This window comes from Acartia tonsa, chromosome 2 (genome assembly GCF_053477335.1).
Source record: "Acartia tonsa isolate MP-2025a chromosome 2, ASM5347733v1, whole genome shotgun sequence".
NCBI lineage: Eukaryota > Metazoa > Arthropoda > Copepoda > Calanoida > Acartiidae > Acartia > Acartia tonsa.
In genome coordinates this window covers 39,457,767-39,480,543 of record NC_137261.1, presented here as the reverse complement: position 1 = coordinate 39,480,543, position 22,777 = coordinate 39,457,767, and the positions used below count along the sequence as shown (strand labels likewise).

The 22,777-nt window shown below is 31.1% G+C and overlaps 1 protein-coding gene across 1 annotated transcript in view; it reads left to right on the top strand.

Moving 5' to 3' along the window:
• Nucleotides 1-21,807, top strand: part of LOC145312543 (uncharacterized) — a 33,807-nt gene extending 12,000 nt beyond the window's left edge. The window contains exons 14-39 of the mRNA XM_080151798.1: nt 678-737; nt 1,059-1,126; nt 4,439-4,509; nt 5,243-5,304; nt 5,611-5,673; nt 6,006-6,063; nt 6,494-6,539; nt 7,124-7,187; nt 9,062-9,124; nt 9,443-9,523; nt 10,634-10,718; nt 11,393-11,489; nt 12,185-12,259; nt 12,974-13,098; nt 13,843-13,892; nt 14,324-14,406; nt 14,748-14,806; nt 15,281-15,390; nt 16,117-16,248; nt 16,441-16,494; nt 17,521-17,618; nt 18,275-18,353; nt 20,011-20,085; nt 20,614-20,742; nt 21,143-21,234; nt 21,567-21,807. Coding sequence (XP_080007924.1) covers nt 678-737; nt 1,059-1,126; nt 4,439-4,509; nt 5,243-5,304; nt 5,611-5,673; nt 6,006-6,063; nt 6,494-6,539; nt 7,124-7,187; nt 9,062-9,124; nt 9,443-9,523; nt 10,634-10,718; nt 11,393-11,489; nt 12,185-12,259; nt 12,974-13,098; nt 13,843-13,892; nt 14,324-14,406; nt 14,748-14,806; nt 15,281-15,390; nt 16,117-16,248; nt 16,441-16,494; nt 17,521-17,618; nt 18,275-18,353; nt 20,011-20,085; nt 20,614-20,742; nt 21,143-21,234; nt 21,567-21,630 — 2,043 coding nt within the window. The 3' untranslated portion in view covers nt 21,631-21,807. The remainder of the gene's footprint in view (nt 1-677; nt 738-1,058; nt 1,127-4,438; nt 4,510-5,242; nt 5,305-5,610; nt 5,674-6,005; nt 6,064-6,493; nt 6,540-7,123; nt 7,188-9,061; nt 9,125-9,442; nt 9,524-10,633; nt 10,719-11,392; nt 11,490-12,184; nt 12,260-12,973; nt 13,099-13,842; nt 13,893-14,323; nt 14,407-14,747; nt 14,807-15,280; nt 15,391-16,116; nt 16,249-16,440; nt 16,495-17,520; nt 17,619-18,274; nt 18,354-20,010; nt 20,086-20,613; nt 20,743-21,142; nt 21,235-21,566) is intronic.
• The last annotated feature ends 970 nt before the right edge of the window (nt 21,808-22,777 follow it).

Genomic DNA, 22,777 nt, shown 5'->3' with positions numbered 1-22,777 from the left:
TCGCAAAATAATGACCCACCCCTCAAAAAAAGTCTTTTTTTTTAAACTAAAATGAAAATGAGGGGGATAAGTTCACCTAGGGACTTAGCCGCTAGTTTAATAAACTGTGCTGTTATTGGATGTAAATGTACTGTAACGTGCGTCAGTCGCGTAACACGTTAGGCGGATGAACTTATTCTTTGTAGAGAAGCTTCGCTTCGAAATCAACAAACAACAAATAATTCTATTTCACAAGTATATTGATTCAAAGTTTTAATAATACTAAATAATTCTATCTACAGATTAGTCTAGGTACATTATAATAGATATAGTTGCTTTTCCCTGTATCCGTATAATTTGGGGGAATGATTGAAAATATATAAAATTAGATTCAATTATAATATCATAGTTTACAATATTTTCCTCAGCGATGTGGAGCCGTTTGATTTTGCTGCGGCACCGGCAGATATTTTTTAGCTACCCCAGCAGCCGGAGCCGCTCTGAAAATAACGGCTCTAGCTCCGGATCCACAACGCTCTTTTCTATGATTTCAAATCAGCATAGCTAGTCGGTTTTATGTCTGTCCACTACATTTCTAGGCTACACGTAACAATTAAACTATTTTTATGCAAGTGTGTTATTCACCTGTTCATAAAGCTTTGCTAATGTTTCACTCTATTATATTTGTTTGTATTAAGTTGACCCACCTGATAATGCGGATGTCCTCTGGCACCTTCCAACAGTATGCTAGGCAAGGAGTAACACTTTTAACTTCTTTCATCAAGAGTATCACAAAGCAGCTTATGGGGACTTATGAAAAATAACGTCATACAATACAAATGACCAATGATAGGCCAGTGTACATTTGAATTGACCAATTGTAAAATGTATACTGGCCAATCATTGGTCATTTGTATTGTATGACGTCATTTTTATAAGGCACTAAAGCTGCTTAGTTATGAGATAACGAATGAATAATGTTTATACTTGCGTCATAATAAAAAATATAGGCCAGATTCAATTCAAATATTTAATCCTAACTTTTTGCGCGATTTGGGGTCTTATTGTCAACCTTAAAGAAAATACTCTTTGACTTACTCAGGGAACACGAGATAGATGATCCTGATTATCTTGTCACCTGCTCAAGGTATGCGCAATTATTTACTAAGTATATTTGCGATTACTTTTATTTAATGAAATCTTCCAATTTTCAACATTTACAAAACAGCCTGCTTTATTGCATCAAGATCCATGACAGATCTATATAGGAAATAAATGTCTATATATGAGCTCAAGTCTTCCAGGAGATGAATGTTTAAAACTCATAGTGCTCCAATAATCCATAATAAGCTCTCATTGCCCAGAACGATAAGACCCAATATTTTACTTTATTAAGAATAAATTCATCTTTTTTATTTCATGTTGCTATTTACATAATGTTGAAGTATTTAATTACTATTCTTAAAACAGAAAATTTAAATTCATAATATAGTAAATTTAAGAAAACTTAGTTTTAAAACAAATTGATTCTAGCGCCACTTTTAATGTGTTCAGATTTACAAACAAAAATTAAAAACATTTTAACCCTTTCGTGACGGTTATATAAAAAAATATATATTGGAAAATAAATTCCTTAATTCAAATTTCATTTTTGAAAGAATGAAAAAAGCATTATTATAAATACGTATCTGAAGATCAAATAAAGGAATCAAAAGAAAAATGGAAGAAAAAGCAAGTGTGAGAGAGAGGTTTTAAAAAAAAGAAAACGCTAAGGCAGAATGTTATTACGTTCATAGTATCAAAGGCTTTTATTATAAAATAAATAACTGAAATCAGCCAGACAGAAATTCTAACGTAAGTAGTTGAACTTGAAGTAATCTTTATGTGCAAGTTAATATATTTATATTTATTTTCTAATATTTCCCCTGTGAATATACAGTGAACCCCCCCCCCCCCCAAAGAAAAACGGGCATAGAATTGTCAGGGAAATTTTAACAAAATCCATATTTCTAATTCTGAATAAAAGAATGCATACCTAGCGGATGCGTACCTAGCATCCAGGGGCTCTGTAATTAAAGGGGCAGAAACAGGCTAGAAAAAATAGCTTAAAACCATCTAAAAATGAAATAACCTAATGCCCCCATGGGACCTATTTGAAGCTTACCTAAAACTGAGAACCAAATTGCTTTAGTAGTTATTGAGATTTTAACCTTCAGACAAAAAAACTTTATATATTATTAGCGTTTGCCCCTTTATCATCTACGGACTAGAAAAAAAGCTTAAACCCATCCCAAGACTTAAATCTAAAAATTAAATAGCCTAAAACCATCACGGGACCGATGTTAAGTTTAAAAAAATAGAGAACCCAATCAGTTAAGTAGATTAGATATTAAGAATGAGACATTGAAATCAAATTGACAATGTATTTACAAATAAAAATATTTTTATTAGTTATTTATTGTTGTATGTTGTAAATCATACAAAACTTGAATAGAAGATAAGATAAGATAATAAAGTCTTCCCTGGAAATACTAAAAGCTATACTGACAGACCGACGGCATATAAAGTGGAAAAATACATTTTTAATTTATAATTAAAGCCGTCTATCTTTAATAGCAGATGAAGAATTATGTTTTACCCTCAGACGGACATTTCTAATTATAGAAGTGCTTCGTGTAAAAAATATATTTAATAATAATACACTTCCATATTTTATAAACTAGCGGCTTCGCCCCAAGAGGTGTAATCAAACCAATTTTTCGTATTTTTTTTTTTTTTGGGGGGGGGGGGGGGATTGACCCCACTATTTTAATTTTAGTTTTAAAAAGAAAAAAAAATATATTTTTTTTTTGGGGGGGGGGGGTATTTTACATTTTTTGGGGGAGTTGGGGGTGTCCCCGATCGGTTCAGCGGTTAGCAAGATCCTTTGGTACAAACAGACAGACATCGTTCTACTTTGTATTATAGACTTTGTATTATAGATAAACTAGCAGCGGCTATGCCCCTAGAGGCATCCATGGACCCTTGGGTTAGGGGGGAGTCAAACCACCTCTTTCAAGTACAGTTTTTTAAAGAAAAAAAAGTAAAAAAAAATTTGAGAGGGGTTTATTATTTTCTAGGGGTGATTTCTCCTAGGGCGGTTGTGGTACTCTCCCCCAAAATAGTTATAAACCTTACCAGTTCCTATGAGAAGCTACAATGTAAAGGAGAACCTTATCGTTTCAGTGGTCAGTGAGATCCCTTAGTACACACAGACACATGTAGAATGTATATCCTGTTACTTTATTATAAAGATTGTAAATTAGAAGGGATAGGTTTTTCCCATAAGCCTAATTCTTGCAAGGGGCCCTAACCCACCGAGGTTTACACTTGATGTGCCTTTACTCTTGATAGGATAAGGATAAGAATTTCTAAGAAATTTTAAAGCTTAACAAGGATAACATTATTTATAAGTCTTTAGTAAAGCTAAAAAACATGGAAAGGTTTACAATAGATTTATACAAAATCTTTGATAGTAGATGCATATCAAAGCTTTCCTACAGACGGACGGACAAAGTAAGTTATAAACTGGATGTTCATCAGTATGGGGATGTTTTTTTTTAATTTCAGTCATTTATCTTTAATAACTGAAGAGAAATTCACAATTACTCCTTTACGGTTTCTTACTCACAGACAGACATTTCAATTAGAGTACAAAGAAACATATGATAACATCCATAAACTTAGTGAACTTAATAAAAATCTAATAAGATAGACAATGTGGTTAAAACATTAGATTTCAATAGAAATATATACAGTAAACTTTAAACATACATCTCTAAAACCATAAAATCTAATTACTAAAACTTTAGCATAATGGACGGACTGACTGACAAAGATAATTGAATATATGATGCTTTTTAGTCAGCGAAATCTTCACAGACAAATTTGCTTTCTATTTTTATTTTAAAGTAAATCATAATTCTGATTGTGTACCAGACAGACATATAAAGTTCATGTAAGATTTTCTGCTAAAATATTTTTTAGTAGAGAAGCTACTCTATAATTTGAAATGTCCCTCTGTTTTTTTCTAATAACTCGGACCCTAAGGCGGCCTAAGGCCGCTTTTGTCACTAGTAGTTTAATAATTTTGATTTTCAAAGTAATCTTTAAATTTGATTTGAAGCTACTATATTTCCACGGCTTTTATTTACAAAATTAACCTGTAAAGTTGAGTTTACTCCGGGGTTGAAATTTAACGGAGGGGTTGGTAATATCCGACCCCCCCCCCCCCCCCCCAATTATTTTAGGGGAAGTAAAAACACATATTTTGAGTGTAAATTGCTGAAAATTTACTTGATTTTAAACAGTAGAGCAATTTTGTTTTAAGAGGGTTTTAGAGGTCTGGGGGGAGGGGTTGAACACCTATTCTTTCCCCTTTGAATATCTCTGCCTTCATAATCATATTTGTTTTGTTAAGGCGTATGTGTCCCGCACTGAGCATTGAAAGATTTCAGCCAGTCATTTCTAGAAGAGCCAGCATTCTAATAGGTATAATACAATACATTTAGTACACTAGGTGGACTCTCAGTTATTTCTAGAAGAGCCAGCATTCTTATAGGTAAATACAATACATTTATTACACTAGATGGACTCTCAGTCATTTCTAGAAGAGCCAGTATTCTAATAGTTAAATACAATACATTTAGTATCCTAGATGGGCTCTAAAAATCCGACAAACTTAAAAAAGGAATATCTATCAGTCAAAACTTCTTTTTTATATATTGTCTCATACGAACAATTGACAAATTTTTGGAAGCAAAAAACTTCCTAAAGCTCTCCTTAAATTTTAGTTGGCTACAAACTTTTACAAATAATTTTTATCTACAGAAGGGATAATTTTGTTTCTCATCAATTGTGATGTAGATTAATTTATCGTCCTTTGTGTTATCTCTTAAGATCCCCTCATATCTCAGTTAATGCAATTTTTATGCCTTTCTTATATTTATTTATTTGTTATTGAGCTTAATCAATCTAGGACTCTACGGCGTATGATGCATCCTGTCATGTGTACGTCTGTCTAAGTAAGTTATCAATAATAACTCTAACTCTAACAGCAGGGTTGGAAGAATGGTTCTTTCCGTTTTAAGTTCGTCTAACCCATCTTAATTAATTTAGGACACTACGACGTATGTATTCTGTCATTCGTATGTTTATAGCCCTTTGTTTTTATTTCAAAAAGGCATCAGTTTTCATCAAACTAATATTATTTTTAATTTGTTAGCTGATTACGATGAGAAGTCTTGCTTATCTGAGAATAATTATAAATTTGGATTACTTTATCAGGTTAGAGGAAATTTAATATATTACAAAATTAAATTTGTAAAAAAGATTTTGTCTATAAAGTTGCAAGATATTTTCAAGTATGGCTTCGAAACCGTTGATATCCGTAGGATTAGAACTGGTTCTCGGCCATATTGAAAAATCATCAATAAAATCGTATTACAGACAATTTTCCTTCGGGGTTAACAAAGCTGGTTTCAATCTTATACTTTTACATTTTAATATCCGCGGAACTTGTTTAGAATACGATACAATGATAATAAAACTCCTACAAATATAAATATATGTTTTTATTTTTTTAATTTCTAGAAATCAGGGCAAACAACTGAAGAAGAAATATTATCCAATAAAGAGCATTCACCCGCTTTTCAGGTGAGCTAAATTTGACTAAAGAAAAAAGGCCTTAAAATCTAAAACATTTGTTTGCTTTACGTTTCCCTTAACGTGCCCAGTCTAGAACAGCAACCCCCCCCTCTCTATTTTGGAAAAAATAGAAATAATGAGAGGTAGTGTTTCGTGTATTTGTGTTTGGCTTCTGGTCAGGTTAGGTTAGGTTATATTAGGCAATATATACCATTACAAAACTTACAAAATGCGATGAAGTGCATAGAATAATTCTAGACTTTGTAAAACTGCATATAAACTATGAAGTCATAGAAATTATATTTTTCTGAAATGTTATGCTGTACATTTTATGTATGTAGGAGTTTCTTGAATTGATTGGAACACAAATAAGTTTACGTGGTTACACCGGATACTCAGGTAATTCTCATAGTAAAGTAACAAGATGTTTGTCTGTCTGTCTGTAAGTGTCAAAGGACCTATGTAACCGCTGAACCGATATGGTTCTCCATTATAATGAAGCTTTTTATAGGGTCAGGAAAGACTATTGTTTGGGGTGGTTATTTCAATCTTCCCATGATACATCAACCTTCATTTTAAAAGAAAAAATCCGCTGTATTTAAAATTGAGATTGTTGTTTTGATAATAGTTATTTATCGCATCGTATTATAGACAGATATGAAAATGAAAAATTAAAACTAGTTTTCTTTTGATATTTGTAAAAAATTGTCCGTAACACGATGTTATACGTGATTTTCCAGTATGGCTGAGAACCAGTTCTAAATCATCGGATATTTATCGGTTTGTAGGCCATAATGGAAAATCACACAACTCTTTTTAATATTTTCAGGAGGGCTAGATACTGTTCATGATCAAACAGGGTTGGAATCAGTCAGGTATAACTTTTATTACTAGAATTAATGGGAATAGTCCCTTTCGTAACATCGCCCCATAAGGGGCGATTCGTCGTATTTTTAAAATGGCTTTTTATAGGTTATTTTAGGTTAGGTTAGGTTATATTGGGTTAGGTGATTGCCCCACAGGGCTAGGTAATTGGCCCCGCAGGGGCTAGAAATAGGAGAAAAGCTACTGTGAAAAATACGAAGAATCGCCCCATAAGGTGCGATGTTACGAAAGGGACTATACCCGAATTAATTTGTGTCAATTATTTTAAAGAATTATTTTAAAATTATTGAAAATATCTATGTATATGCCTTTTAAGTATATGCCATCATTTTATATAATTTTCCTTATTTTTTTTCAACTTTAAGATGAATTATGCCTAACCCGCATGGGTCCTTATATCTGAGGGCCTATGCCTAAGGTGCCTTAACCCTAATTGGCTTAACGAGGCAATAAGTTAGTTTGTCACAAGTTCTATTCACAGAACTTTTACCTTAAATTTGGAATTTGGAAAGACACGGATAAGAAAAATAAGAGAGAAAATAGTTTTAATGTACAAAATAATCTTTAATTTCAGTGGTGAATATCTTCAATGTAAAATAATGTTCCACGTATGCACCATGCTACCTTTCTCAAAACAGGTCAGTCATATACAAATTTTAACTGTTCTATTAATTTAGAATTTTATATTTCTAGTATGACTTTAAATCCCATTAATTTCCGCTGGATTAGAACCTGTTATTAGCCATATTATAAACATTTCCCAACGAATAATGAAATAAAAATTATAAAATTAATTAGTTTTTTATTAGCCCTAATGGACTGAATTTATGACTCGTTATATAACCTTTCCGAAAATAAAATAATTAGTCAGATACTTATATATGTTTTTTTTATTTGTTTTTTCATAGTTCTAGATTATTTGAAATACTATCATCTGAAGCTTTCCTTGAAGTTATTGATTCATTTAACTGTTTAAATTTTTTAAAAATTTTATGTAACAATGAAAAATGGAAATTTATATCTTTTCAATAAAAACTCTTTGTTGTTATAATTCTAGAAAGTTTAGAATAAACAGGGATAACAATATCCATAAAAGCTAAGCTCTAAAATCAGACAATAGGACAAACGAACATTAATGTACTTTTTGGTAACTATCATAGATAGTTGCTACACTTTCTAAATTGTACCTAACTGTTACAGGATTCATCAAGCAAAGTTGGAAATCGAATAGGACAACTCTATCATGCCCAATTATAGAATTACAGAAAAGCTTCGCTTTATAAATTTTTTCATGTTCTAACTAAGACTAATAAACCTTTTGAATAAAATGATAAAAAAAATTCTCTTCATCTTTGATAGAAGTTGTTGTTTGTTATATTTAAGTCAAACGTTTATTAAATTTTCGTGTGATAAATCAGTAGGAGGAATCTTTGCTAAAAAAACTGTGCCAAATCAGTTCTATATAAGACACTAGCGGCTTCACCTATAGCCTCTAGGGGCTTTGCCCCAAGAGGCGATCAAAACATTGTTGGCGAAATTCGTAAAAGGACCAAGGAAATCTTCATAAAAAAAAAAGGACCAAGGAAATCTCCTGCAAAGAAAAAAAAAAGGACCTAGGAAATCTCCGGCAAAAACAAAGAAAAAAAAAGAAAAAAAAAGAAGAAAAAAAAGGAAAAAAAAAGAAAAAAAAAGAAAAAAAGAAAAAAAAGAATTAAAAAAAGAAATAAAAAAGAAAACGAAAAAAAAAATTGGGGGGGGGATTTTTTCATTTTTGGGGGGGTTAGGGGTGTCCCACCCCCCCAAGAAAATAGCTTAAAACCACCACAGGAAAATAGGTATATACCCTGAAGAGTAGAATCCAATCGGTTCAGAGGTTACCAAGATCTTAAGCTTCAGACGGACGGACGGACAGACGGACAGACGGACGATCGGACAGACGGACGGACGGACAGACATCATTCTACTTTGTATTATAGATAATGACAATTATTTTATATCTTAACTTATTTTTCCTTCTTCATTGTTTTTTAAAAACTTTTCGCACTTTTCAGTTATACTTTTTAATATACTCAAAATAGCAACTAACATATGTATTCAAAACTTTTTTGATTCTTTTCAAAGAAATTTGAATATTTTACATTACTTTTATATGCAATGAATAGGGAAAATTAAAAACTTTAGAGAACCTTTTACTGAATTAGATCTTTATGACACTTAGAGGGATAATATAGAAGTGAGGGCTCTCTACAATCTAAGTCGTTCAAGGGTAGTATGGTAATCTAAAACGTCCAAGCTCCCTTTTGGTAGTGGAGGGTTGGTCGTATATACAAAGTTTGAAAGTTTTGTTGACCAATTCACCCAATCTTTAAAATCTTTTAAGGTTTAAAATCTTTTTAGGGATTATTATAGCATTTATTGGGTTTCTTGTATAATGTTTTAACAGTAAATGTTGAAGGCTTATTCAAATTCCCAAATCGACTCACCAAAAATAATATAAATTTAATTTACTTAGGACACTCAACAGTTGCAAAGAAAGAGACATATTGGCAATGATATTGTTTGTCTAGTTTTCCAGGTTACAATATATAGTTTACTAATTATCAAAGCTACTCTACATGTAGGTATTGCATGTGCCATTTTTATTTCTACCTTTTTTTACTTATGAGTACAAAATTCATCATTTTTAATTTTTTTCCTTAACATTGCGTCTCTAGCCAGATAACCAGCCATTATTACATATTAATCATTATTTGAATATCTTTAAAGGTCTGTTATCCTTTTTTTTAGTTTAGAATAATTTAGTCGACCTAAACCTATTAAAATTGTATATTGACATAAGATTTAACATAATCATGTATTCTATATTTTAAATCCCATGTATATTTATATTTAGGAGGGGAATGTACAGTTTTCACCAGATATGATAACCTCAAACTTTCTTCATGCATATGTTATTGTTCGTCCAGTTTCACAGGTAAACTTTCTAAATGCAAATATTATTGTTCGTCCGGTTTCACAGGTACAGTTTTCATCAGATATGATAACCTTTGGATATTTTTTTTTAAATCTTGAATTCATATTTTTTCTAGCGGATCTTTTCCGCAAATATTTCTTCAATTGATAGAGGGTATAAAAAATTCTAGGAAGGGTTGTTTTCAAATTTATTCACCCTTTCAAAATACAACTTTAGCAGCTACGCCCAAAACTTATAGTACTCTGAGGTTAATGTAAGAAAGGGTTTTGGTTCAAACGCGAATTTTCTTTAAGGGGTGGGGTGTTTACACTTTGGAGGGTGAAGTTACTATCTCCCCAAAAATGACCCATAAGAAGTATTACTTTAAGAAAGGAGAGACGAATCAGTTCATTATCCTGTTGATTTAAGGAATTGAAACATGTAGAAAAGTTTTACTAACAAAACTTAATAATATACTTTGTTTAAATATTTTTCTTTTTATTTGATTATAATTAAAAGTTTACATAATGAAAATATATATTCTAATAATGTATTTATATGATAAGTGTCATAAACAGACATCATTATCAGAGTTCATTTATTCAATTCGCAAATTCATATTTATGTAAGTTATATTTTATAAATAAACTGTATCTAACCCTTTTAATATTAATACTTTATTGCCATTAAAATGCAGTACTTAATAATTTTTTTTATATACAAAAAAATTTGATTATTTTTTTATATAAATGTTTTCCTTCAAATCACTGGAAAGCAAACAAATGAATAGTTATTCTAATGATAGGAATTTTTGTACTTTAGACTTAACTAAAGTGTTTGATTTGTTTTTTAACGGACACTTTAATAAACTCAGAGAGGGAGGGGACATTGGATTGCAAATTACTTTGATACCCAAAATCTTATGGCCAAGTTATCTTATAGGTTTGCTCAAAAAAATTTTGATTGGTTGATTCCAATTTTGTAGGATCCAAACTTTTATACTAATAATTATAATCAGTGAAAATGTACATCAATTTATCGTTCATTGTCTTATCCTTTAAGATCCGTAAATAAACATGCACTCGTCCGCCACTAGATATTCCTTGATTATTGGCTAATTCTAAAATTCAGACTGAGTACGAGATAGGAGTGGTAGCGAAGCACGACGTGCCTGAGTTCGGGCCCATCCTCCCACAGGACTGCAGGTTAAAGAAAGGTTAATAATATTTTCCATTATCCTATCCAACCTGCTTGCATATTCGACAGACCTATAAAGTTGACTAAACTGAAATATCACTTTTTAACCTAAAGCTACTCTTTACCTGTATTTATCCGTCCGTAACTTAATGGGGTAAATGAAAGTTACTCGGCTAATATTTATAATAGATGGCTTATTTATACATCTTATCTCATTGGCTATATACTCTATAACTTACTTTGTCTGCAAGTATTAATAAGCCAGAGAGTTATGTCGACAACATGCTGAACATTACAAATGTCCAACATGTAACGCAATTCTAAAAAGAATAGAAATATATGTATCAAATACATCATTGATTTCTTTATTAAATGACTTAATCCTCTTTCCATAGGTATATATTATTTTTAGGAGGAAGGGGACATTGCGCTATTTATTACACTAGTCCCCAAAGTTTTATAATAGCGTTTTTTTATTCGTTGGCTTAAAAAATTCGTGAGCTATTATTAAATTTTTATTGTTTTGTTCATTAAGTTGAGTGTTCAAACGTTTCAACCACTAATATTGTATTCTACAAGGATGTAAATACATGATTGGGGATGTATATGAATATATCTACTATTGTTTAATCCCTTTAGATCCCTAATATTATTCGGTATAAAGGTATGAATTTTAAAATATTATTTATTTAGGTCCCAAGTTTCGAACATTTTTATTGGCAAAATTGATAAATGCAGAAAATGCTTGCTATAAATCTAAAATATTTCTCAGTCTTGAACAAAAAACAAGGTTAGTAGATAAAATGGGTATAGTCCCTTTCGTGACAACGCCCCTGAAAGAGCGATTCTTCGTATTTATCACAGTAGCATTTCTCATATTTCTATCCCGTGCGTTGGCTCTAACCCTGCGGGGCCAATTGCCTAGCCCTGTGGGGCAATCACCTAACCTTAATATAAACTAACCTAACCTAAAATAACCTATAAAAAGCCATTTTAAAAATACGACAAATCGCCCCTTAAGGGGTGTTGCCACGAAAGGGACTATTCCCTAAATGATAAATTTTTTACCAAAACCGTTAAAAATAATGTCCCAAAATATGGACAAAATTTATCTAAGTAAGGTTTTTTTTGTCTGTCTGTTAAGATCTTATTTTATATTGTAAGGAAACTTAGGATAGGATAGTTTGGGTCTGTTTCATTTCTAGGTTTTCGGCTAGTTTTAACTCTGTAAGAATACAGAGCCTGTAGGTAAACACAGTTAGGATACAACCTTTTTTTTTTTGGCTCACTTTCTTTTTCTTATTGGTGTGACCGTGTGACACTAAGATATCTGAAACAGCTTTCCAAAGACAAAATTTTTAAGTCTAGGTGTAGGCTACGGGCGTGTAAACAAGTAGATTTAATAAACCTAACGTCATAATTTTATGCAAAAAGTTTTATTTCAAATTAATAAATTAAATATTCTATTAGATTCATTTTTACTAGAACGAGTTTGTTGAATAAATTACATGAAGATTTAACATTCGATACAAACAAATATCTAGATCCAGCTAAATCCAGGTATATCTTATAATTAATATGTCTTATAGTTACGGGAATCTACACACAAAAAAATTATAGCGTACATAGTAGCAGATTAAATAGCATTTGTGAAAAATTATATAAATCTCTAAATTGTAAAATAAATAAGCTTCTAGAATTGCATAAAAAATTCTGTAATGCACTCATTTGAAAATGATTAAATTTTTGCACACTTAAAAAAGTTTTATTTTAATTAAATTGTATGTTTGCAAAATAAATGAAATATTTAGTGTAATTTAGAAAGATTTAAAACAAATGCTTTTGCATATCGTAACAACATTAACAATATTCATAGCAGAATAATCGATAAATTACATTGTTTAGATTAAGTTTACATACATAATTTAATAGAAAAAAAGGAAAAAACACTATCATAATGTTCTGTTGATTAAGGATAGACTTGACATAGAAAGAAACAAGGATGACAACGTCCTTAAGTAGCTGCTTTATATAAGCCTGGCTGGAAAGGATATTATATACTTAAATATGCTCAATAATGATAAGAATTTTTACAAGAAATATCATAGGTCTAGTTTTAATAATCCAATTCCCCTACAGCGTTACAGACAACGTGAATTATAAAGTAGCTTCTCTACTAAAAACAAATATAAAAGAGTAAAAGGCCAACACCAAACCAACAGACCGACCCTGTAGAGTAACTACGCTAGTTTGGTAAAAGTATTTTTATACTAGAATGAATTCCTTGGATGAGAATAGCCTGGAGGGAAAAGACAGAACTCTGTTCCAGAATATGAAATCCATCCTGTCGAAAAGATCAAAATCACTCATTCCAAGCCAGGCTAAACTTGCTTCGTCAGGTAAATCATTATACATTCTGCTCTACAGTGAAGATTTTCATAAGTCTATGAAAAGCTTCTATATATATGTTAGGGAAGGGTACCTCCACCCTACCCTCTGAACCTCATACCCCCTCCACAAAAGAAATTTATTTTTACTTTTTCTAAAATTTTAAGTGAGCCTCTAGGGGGGTAGCCGCTAGTATTTACATAAATAGTATAGCATCCATACTGGATAACTTCCACCAAACAACAACAGCAATAAGGTAGATAAATTCCGTTAGAATTTATAAGAAAAGGTGAAAGTGATACGTTCCTCACGTCGCAGAGTATTGTAGTGATAAAATATTAAAAGAAACAATTCATTAATTAAGATAAATAAATATATAACCGTAAAAAAAAAAAAATTATTTTATTTATATTTAGAAAGTACAATCAGGTGATAAAAAAAAAATTTTAATCTATTTTCAAGAACAAAAATTGTCAAGTGTTTGTTTTATCGTACTTTACAGATATTAAATGATCTAATGCTTAGATTTTTCTAAAATGATTTTGGTGGGGTACGTTACATTTCCTATGTGGTTGGGTCAAATACCCAAATCTCCCCAACTTTACTGAAAAGTTATTGAGAATTATTCCTAAACATCAAAAGATTAGTATAATGTTCCACTTACAAGCAAAAACAATTAGCCTAGTTAATTCAACTCTTTTGTTAGATATGCAAAACAATAACTAAAATTTGTTACAAAATGTTTTTTATTTCAGTTGGTCGAAGAGAACAGTTGTTGAGTGAGATGCGTGAAATGAGAGCTCAGGTTAACTTGGTTTTGTAAACAAACTAGCGGCTGCGCCCTTAGCTTTTCAAAAAAGACTAGAAGCATCATGAGTTCTCTAAAATGAAGAATTTAGTTGGTTCAGTCGTCACTAAAATCTAAAGCTGCATATAATAAAGCCTTACTACTTATATTACAGGATTGAAAAATAAAATTATCTTACTTAAGCAGCTTACAAATCCTAAACAGTAAGTAATAGTATGTAGGATTCAGGATTTTGAAAAGGGGGGTCGAGTTAGACACTCCCACTTGAAGAAACTCCCCCCCCCCCCTATAGCGAAGCCACTCTAAAATCTAAAATCTAAAATAGATTTTGTTTTCTTGGAGAAATTTAAAAAAGTTAAATTAAATTTTCATAGTTTACAATCGTATTACATTTTAAATATTTTTAGTTTAAATATCAATATTTGTAGTCTGAACTAAAGAGTAAGCTACGAGGTGATCTCCACGAGGATTCGAGAATTTTCTTAGGAATTCCACAATCATCATTAAGCAGGTTTATTCTTTTACAAAATTCTATAATAATAAACAAATTGTTTGATAATTGGTAGAAAGATGATATTGATAGTTTTTTTTTACAAATTTACGCAAATTTGATTTCACTGGTTTCAGGAATTTATGCTAAAAATTGTGATGTTATTAACTTTTACATAAGACGTTTTAATTTGCATAGCTCTCTAAATTTATGTTTTTTACAAACTTTTTGTTTAAGCCATGTTTCTATGCATAAAAAGATGGGAAATTTTGTTCATACATGTCTTGTAAAGACAAAATAGCCGTATAAGTTTCATATTTTTATTTCACCACAATTTGATATAACTTATTGTTGTGTTGCAGAAGTGCCTGTAACCTGGAGGAACTTCCTGGGTCTGGAGGTGGCATGGGGGCTGGAGTAGGTAAGGTTTTTACAATATCAAACAAGAAGGTCGAAAAAATATGATAATTACTCAACAAAAAATATCATATTCATCTAATTATAATGTTCTGTTTATGTGTCTAAAAACACTGTATTTTGATTTTTTTCTATCTGCATAATGCCAAGAAGGCCCTGCTGGAATGCATTTATTTGTATTAGACTCGTATATCTATCTATCCATATTAGGTCAAGAAAGCCCTGCAGGGTCGTCCCTGAAATATCTATCTTCTAGAATGCTTTCATCTAGATTAGATTCTTATATCTATCTATCCTTATTAGGTCAAGAAAGCCCTGCAGGGTCGTCCAAGAGATATCTATCTTCTAGAATGCTTTCATCTAGATCATATTCTTCTAGATAACCATCTATCTATATTAGGACAACTTAAGCCTGCAGAGTTGTTTATCTTCTTGAATGTCATTATTCATATATCTTATATTTACTTATATATTTTAGGCCAAGTAAGCCCTGCAGGGTCCTCCCTCAGATATTTATCCCCTAGAATGTCGTCTTCAAGTTCAGATTCCGAAGATGATCACTGCAATGATTATGTTTATCAGCTTCAGGTCAATTAATAATTATATAAATAAAGAAATATGATAATCCTATAATATAAAGTATTAAGCTTTTTTTTGACCGATAGGGTTCTCCTTTACGGTGAAGCTTTTTATACGCCCTGAGATGGTTTTAGGCTATTTTATAATTAAGTCTGTCTGGGTATGGTTTAAGGCTATTTTTCTACCTTTCCACATCACTTCGAATATAGAGCCCCTAGATGCTAGGGGCGCAGCCGCTAGTTGGAATTGTAAAGCAACAAAAAGAATTTAAGCAATAAGGAAATAGATTCCTATATCCAAATGTTACATTCTTTTATTAGTAGCGAAGATACTCTATAATTTTAAATACCCGTTTGGCCATCTGAAAAGTTTTATTTAGATTTCATGATTTTCTTTACTCCTATTCAAGATGAAATAAGTTCACATTTTACATATTCCCAGAAAGTTTCATTAAGATTTGCTGATTGGTTGGGGTGCTAGATCGATTCCTTGATTTTCACGTTATAAATTTCAAAGGGTTTCGTGATTTATTTTAGTCAATAGTTTATTTTTTCTTATGTCCATCCATAATTTTTGAGCTTCGCTACTTATGGATGTTGTCAACCTTGTAAGCTTTCTAAAGATTTTTTTAAAGACACACTGTGTATAAGATTTATTAATATCAATTTAAGCATTAGCACTTTACTTTAGAATAATCAAGGGACTTTAAAAAATCAGGTTTTTTTTAATTTTCAGCTTGAGCTAGAAAGACTAAGAAAAGAGAAGCTGAAGCTTGTAAAGTCTAATTGTGAAGCAAATAGAAAACTTGGAGAACTCAGGAGACAGAGACACAGCCTTTCCAGGCATCTTAATACTGTTAAGAAACAGGTAAATATTTGCAGATTTTTAAAATTTATTGTAGGTTTTAAGCTATTTAAATAAAAAAGTTAAGTAACAGGTGCTAAGAATAAAAAAAGATTTAAAATTCTCTTAAGCTATAGTAATATAAGGGTAGTTGTATGATTTAAAATGTAATTTTTTTTATTTTTTCAGCTTTTAAGTTCTTGAATTTTTTATCAGGTTAATTTGCTACAAATGGGTCGCAGTACAAGCCTGGATGGTTCAGAATTACAGGTAAATAAAATATTTTGGTGCTTTCCAGCAAAGTACCTCGCGAGCACAAAAAACTGTGCCCTTACCATGCAGGGCTACCTAAAACCCAATATAACCTGACCTAAAGTAGAATACAAACAAACAAGAAACTGTCCTACTCCCTAATTTTCAATTTTTTTTACAAAGGGGTTTTCTGTGCTCAACTTGGGATTTTGAGGGAGACCGCCCAATTTTGTTTTGGTCTTCCATATTACATATTTTTGAATCTAGCTTAAATTATCTAATGTAATACTAATGTACCTATACTAATATTCATGTTCTGATAATTTTCAACTTTATTTCACAGTCAACAAATAAGGTGAGTTATTATCTGAAAATAAAACTTTTCGAGTCTCATAAAATGAGCTTTTGTGTATAGTTTTAAAAAATCTAATTTAAAATTCTAAATATGTGTGATTTCAATAATTTGAATTAAAAAATAAATTTAGGGGAAGTAGAGTTAAATAGTTGTAGTTTTAACTGACACAAAAATACTTTGCACATTTTTGTTCTTGTTTTAGCACAAATTATCTTTTATTTACATATTATATATTATATGTTTTTCATAAATTTTTTCACTAAAATGTATAATTTTTAGATATAATCATGAGAAATTGTTAATTAATATAAAACAATTATTCCCCTTATCCATATTTTGAACTTTGGGAAAGGGCATTAAGCTTTGTAAACATGACCTCTTATTTGTTGGTTTGGAGAACTTTTATAAAAGCTTGATTTAGATGTATAAACCTTCAATAAACAAACCTTTTTACCAATCATATAAATCCACAGAAGGTGTAATTTTGGTACATCAATTCATCGTCCATTGTCTAATTCCTTAAGGATTTTTATCACGCTTCAAGCAGAGTTTTAAAAAGGGTCAATTTTTAATATTAATTTTCCAAAATTCTGGTACATATAATTTTTACGTCTTTTTGAAAAAAAGGCATCTTATGTTCACTTCTTCCACCAATTTAAAAAAAAATAAATTATTTTATATATTTGTAGACTGGTATATTTATGAAAGACGATGAGGATATAATTTTGCTGACAAACAGTAAGCGAAGATATTCACACACCCCGGTGTCTGGCGCTGCTCAACGAAGGTAGTTTTTTTCTTGTGTAGGAGGGGGTGAAGGGGGGTAGATTATCCCTAATCCTACCTTGGACGTCTCAACAGTCAAATCATAATTAATGAAAAAATTGAAGAAAAATGTCCTGGGGGAAAAATATTACAGTTGAGTTCCTGAAAGAAAAGATGTTGGTTATAATGTCGATGTAAATTGTATTGATTTTTTGTTAACACAATACTCCCTTGTTTAACCGGGAAATATTTTTGAATTTTACTTTATTTTACAATAAGTGGACATAAGTGAACACATCCTAATTATAAAAATTTAAGAAGAGAGATTAAAAAATGCAAAGGTCAACAAAAATTTTTTTTTCATATTTTAATCAAGCATGACAACATCTACATATAAAAGCGGAGCTCTGAAATCAAACGGTCATGACCACTTGTAGGTCTCTGTTTAAGGATATACTTACATTTTAGGACTTAATAAAAGAAATGATTCGTTTAAATTATTGTCCTATGAAACATGTTACAAAAATATAATGATTGTGTGGTACAAAAATTGTTGTCAAAAAGGTAAAAGTCAGCATGTTATAAATGAACGTACAGACTTTTCAATACTTTTTTGTTGGTAAAATTTAAGCTTGATTTCAAAACTTTTAAACATCTGAATACAAATATTTAATTCAGGGTTCGCCAAGTAGACATTGAGAAGATGAATATTATGTTGGAAGAAAAGACAGGAATACTCAATACTTCTTTTAAAAGGGTAATATCATTATTTTCAATCATTAGATTTCAAGCAGGGAGGAAGGAAACATTGGATTGTATAGTTTACTGGTACCCAAAGTTTTATAACCTAGTTATCTTATTCGTTATCTTATAAACTTTTGTTACCTTTTGTTTAATTTGGATTAATTGGTTCCAAACTAGTAATGTCAAACTTATAGCATGTTTTATAATCATGTACTTTTCTTAGGGAAGAAGGACACAATAGTGACATCATCTATAATCAGTAGAGCTTATAAATTTTAATGATTTATTAAGATTAGAAGAAAAATTATTATTTACGGAAATCTTTACAGAAAATATTAGATATAATTTGATATCTCTAGGGCATAAGATAAAAAATAAAACATCTAACTTGATTATAGAAATGCTTCGCTTATAACATTGTACTTTGTTGTTATATTCCAAAAACCAAATAATAAAATCACTTTAAAAAAAGTTTGGACAAAAGTTTAAATAAACATGTTTAAATGGACGTACGGACATTGGGGTAACGATTATTGAGTTGCTACACTTTCTAACTCGTTCCTCACTACTGCATGAATTACCATGCTAAGTTTAAAATCGATAAGGCAATTCTAACATGCATAATTTAACGATAAGAGCTAACCGTTACGAAAGAATGGATAGAGCGACAGATGAACCTACACTAAATCAGGGATAAGGGATAGGAAACCTGGCCATTAATAAGGTCCCGGCCTAGATTCTAAAGGGATATTGCAACTATTACAAATTACTATCAAACTGGCGGACGCTCCCAAGTAGCTATATCTCTAAACCAATAAGAATCGGCCTGTTTTTAACAACCAATCACCAATTGGCGAAAATTTTAGAAGCAGACAATTCTGGGAAAAATAATGATTTCGTCTGCTACTAAAAAATAAATATAAATGGTGTTAGATCACATTAGCTTAATTATTAAATCTGCTTAGAGTTAAACATTAAAAAAGGGCCATATAGAAAAAACAAAAATAACGGGATTATTTTTTGGAAAGGAGGTAGCTACGAATTTTCATTTGGTAGTTTATAAATTAGATGTTGTATTTTGAATTTTAAAAATTTAATACGGAATTGATACAACACTTTAACCCTAATACACAATACAACACAGTACAAATATATCACTACATAATATCACTACAAAGAATACTTGATAGAATGTTACCCAAGTGCATATTAATTTATTTATTTTGAATTTTAATTAGCAATGAAATTTTCAAATAAAATTTTTACTCATTAATAAAAATGCAAATAATACAAACTAAAATCTGTCTGAGGGAAACCCAACGATAGCTTTCTGACAGTTCAAATTACCAAAGTAAAAGATAAAAAAAATTTGGGAGAGAAAAAACTTCATTTTAACAAAAGCCATTAATATATAGGTTTATAAAAAGTTATGTTTTTTACTTTAAACTAGCTACCTGAATTTGATTCTATACTTTATCTACACACACACACACAGCTTTTTTATTAGCGTTTTATACGAAGCACTGCGCCATCCCAAAACTGGTTTATTAGGCTAGAAATAGGCCTAGGCTTGAAATAGGCCTGAAATAATATTTTCCTACGTTTCCCATCCCTTATCCCTGCACTAAATAAGGAAAAAATTCACTTTTACAAATGTTAATTGTTTTCAGGTGAAAGAGAAGAGACACTCCGAGAACATGGGAAATATTCTGGAACAGTCTCCTCCTATTCCCTCCCAGGGACGGGTAAGTGAGTTTTAATTAAATATACATTAGATGGTTAAGTGCTTCCTAAGAGGTATTAATTAACAGTGGATGTTACACTTAAAAAGATTCTTGTGTATAGTGTCTTTTCTGACTAAACATATATTTTTTTAAGAATTAGATTCATAGATTAACATTTTAACATTAAAACACCACTTTTGTACCACTTTTGATTCCTGTGACGTCATGAAAATGAGGGAGATAAAGGAGAAGTGGGAAAGAAAACCCCTAAAAAAGAGATAGAGAATCCCTCATTTTTATGACGTCACAGGAATCAAAAGTGGTATAAAAGTGGTGGAGATTGGGCTTCGTCACTGAACTTCCTTTCCTACAATGATGCCGAAACTTTTTTATTTTAAAACTACAATTGAGAGTAAAATGATTGCCGAATGCCGAAATTTAATTTAAAATTGTGTATAAATTTTCTAGTTTAGCAGCGATGAAAACTAATGGAGTAGTTTTGCTACCAATAAATTACAAATATATAATCATTATGTCTTCCTTATATAGGACTCACCACTGAATATAAGAAAAGGTCGTCGGAGAAGTAGCCTTGCCACATGTTCATGTTCAAACATTTCCAAGGGGAAATGTAGTTGCACCGGCAATTCCAACCCGTCTCTACCACAAACTATAAAGGTATTTATTTGTATTAGTACGTGCACACGATTTTTGGGCAGTTGGGGGGGGGGGGGGAGTAGTAAGGAATAAAAAGTGTCTAAAATTTTATTCCCCTAAAAGGGGGCAAGTAAGTGTGTCCCCACCCCTAAAAAAGTAGGCATGTGAAATTTCCTTGAGAGGTTGGGGAGAGGGGGGGGGGAGCATGGTAGTTATAAATCTACATAAAAAGCAAAATTTTTCCAAAAATAATTAATCATCAAATTCACTTTTCAAATTTTTTATCTCCAAAATAAATTTAATGTAAAACTAGAAAACTAGAATTTATATTCGTAAATTTCCTATGAGCTGTGTCAGAAAGCGGAAAACGCAGTTTTTTTGTGACTCACCCTGTGCATAAAATGATGATTTTTATATTTAGGAAAAGCAGTGTCAATCTTTGTCGAACAACCAATGGTATCGACCAAAATCATCAAATGATCTTTTTGGTGCTTCACCAAAGAAAGAAGTTAGGTAATAATACAAATTTTAATTAAACAAGGATATCAACATTTATAAAAGTTCTCTAATGAGACAGTTAGACAAACGAACATCAACACTTGTAAAGTGTCAGAACTTGATAATCAGAATTAAATTTATAAGTCTAAATTGTATGCAAGTTTGTTGCAATAGTTTTGGTATAGAGTTGCTACACTTTCTGTAAATCGTACCCACTGTTACAGGAATCATTATACGAAGTTTTAAGAATGGACGGACGGACGTACAGAGTGACCCTGAATATAGAAGATCTTTTCTATTTTGTGTGAAAGGTTTCGTGATTTTTTTATGATGATTTTTATATTTAGAATATTATCACCAAGTTCTAAAAGAAGAGGATCATCGCTGGAGTTGTCTCCCTTTAAACATTAAAATATTGTTTCTTTGTATTATTTTGACTAATTAAAGAAAATCAACTAATAGTAAAATGTACCTTTACATACTTTGTAGAGTGTACTTTCTTCAACTTTATAAAATTAATTTATTTCGACTATGTAAAACTTTTCTATTTAATGAAGATTAGCACATAAATTATCCAAATACTACCGGTTACGTCTCTAGAGGTCTTTAGGGGCAATTGAGGAGGGAGGAGGGAGGGTAAATCGACCCCCAACTTTCAATTTTAGTTTCAAAAACAAAAAAGTTAAAAAATTTGGTTGTTGCTTTTTTTTTGAGGGGGGGGATGTTTTTCAAGGGGATACCCTTACCAAAAATATTTATACATCTTCTCAGGAAAAAGATAAGGCTTCTCTTAAAATGGCCCTATTTTAGTTTATGAGGCAATATATACATACAGATAAGAAATATATCTTCTTGTCATCCTTATTTCCATTGTGTAATAAAATAATGTATTTATTGGAAAGCAAGAAAAATGCAAAGTTGGATGCACATCATTATGAATTTTGCACATTAAAGGCGCTTAAAAAAATATTTTCAGGGCTTTAACTTATGAGGGAATACTTCTGCTTAAATATCAGCTATTAACCACGTTATTATCAACTTGTTTTTGTTGTAATTCTAAGATTTTCTACATTTTGTTGTGTCTGTCTGTACATCAGTACGTCGCGTATAGATCTGCTAGTATATTTGATTTCCAATTGTATTGTAAGGACAGATGGAGTCCCAGAAAATGCCATTTCTCGCGGTCGTACGCCGTCATGCGTCGACACGACATGTTGGAAGGGTGACACAAATTTCAGATCCCAGATTTCGTGATTTGAGAATAGTTATTTCTCGCATCGTATTATAAACGGCTTTCCACGGATATAAAATGTACAATTATAAGATTAAAACCAGTTTTTTAGCCCCGAGATGCCCACGGCACGGGCTAAAAAAACTGGTTTTAATCTTATGATTGTACATTTTTATATTCGTAGAAAGATGGATATAATACGATGCTAGACTTAGTTTTTTCGTATGGATGAGAACCGGTTCCTATCCACCGGATTCGAATGAATTACGAGAAAGATTTATCTTCATATTATAGCGAAATAAATAATCTTGCAAGCATTGCTTTTAT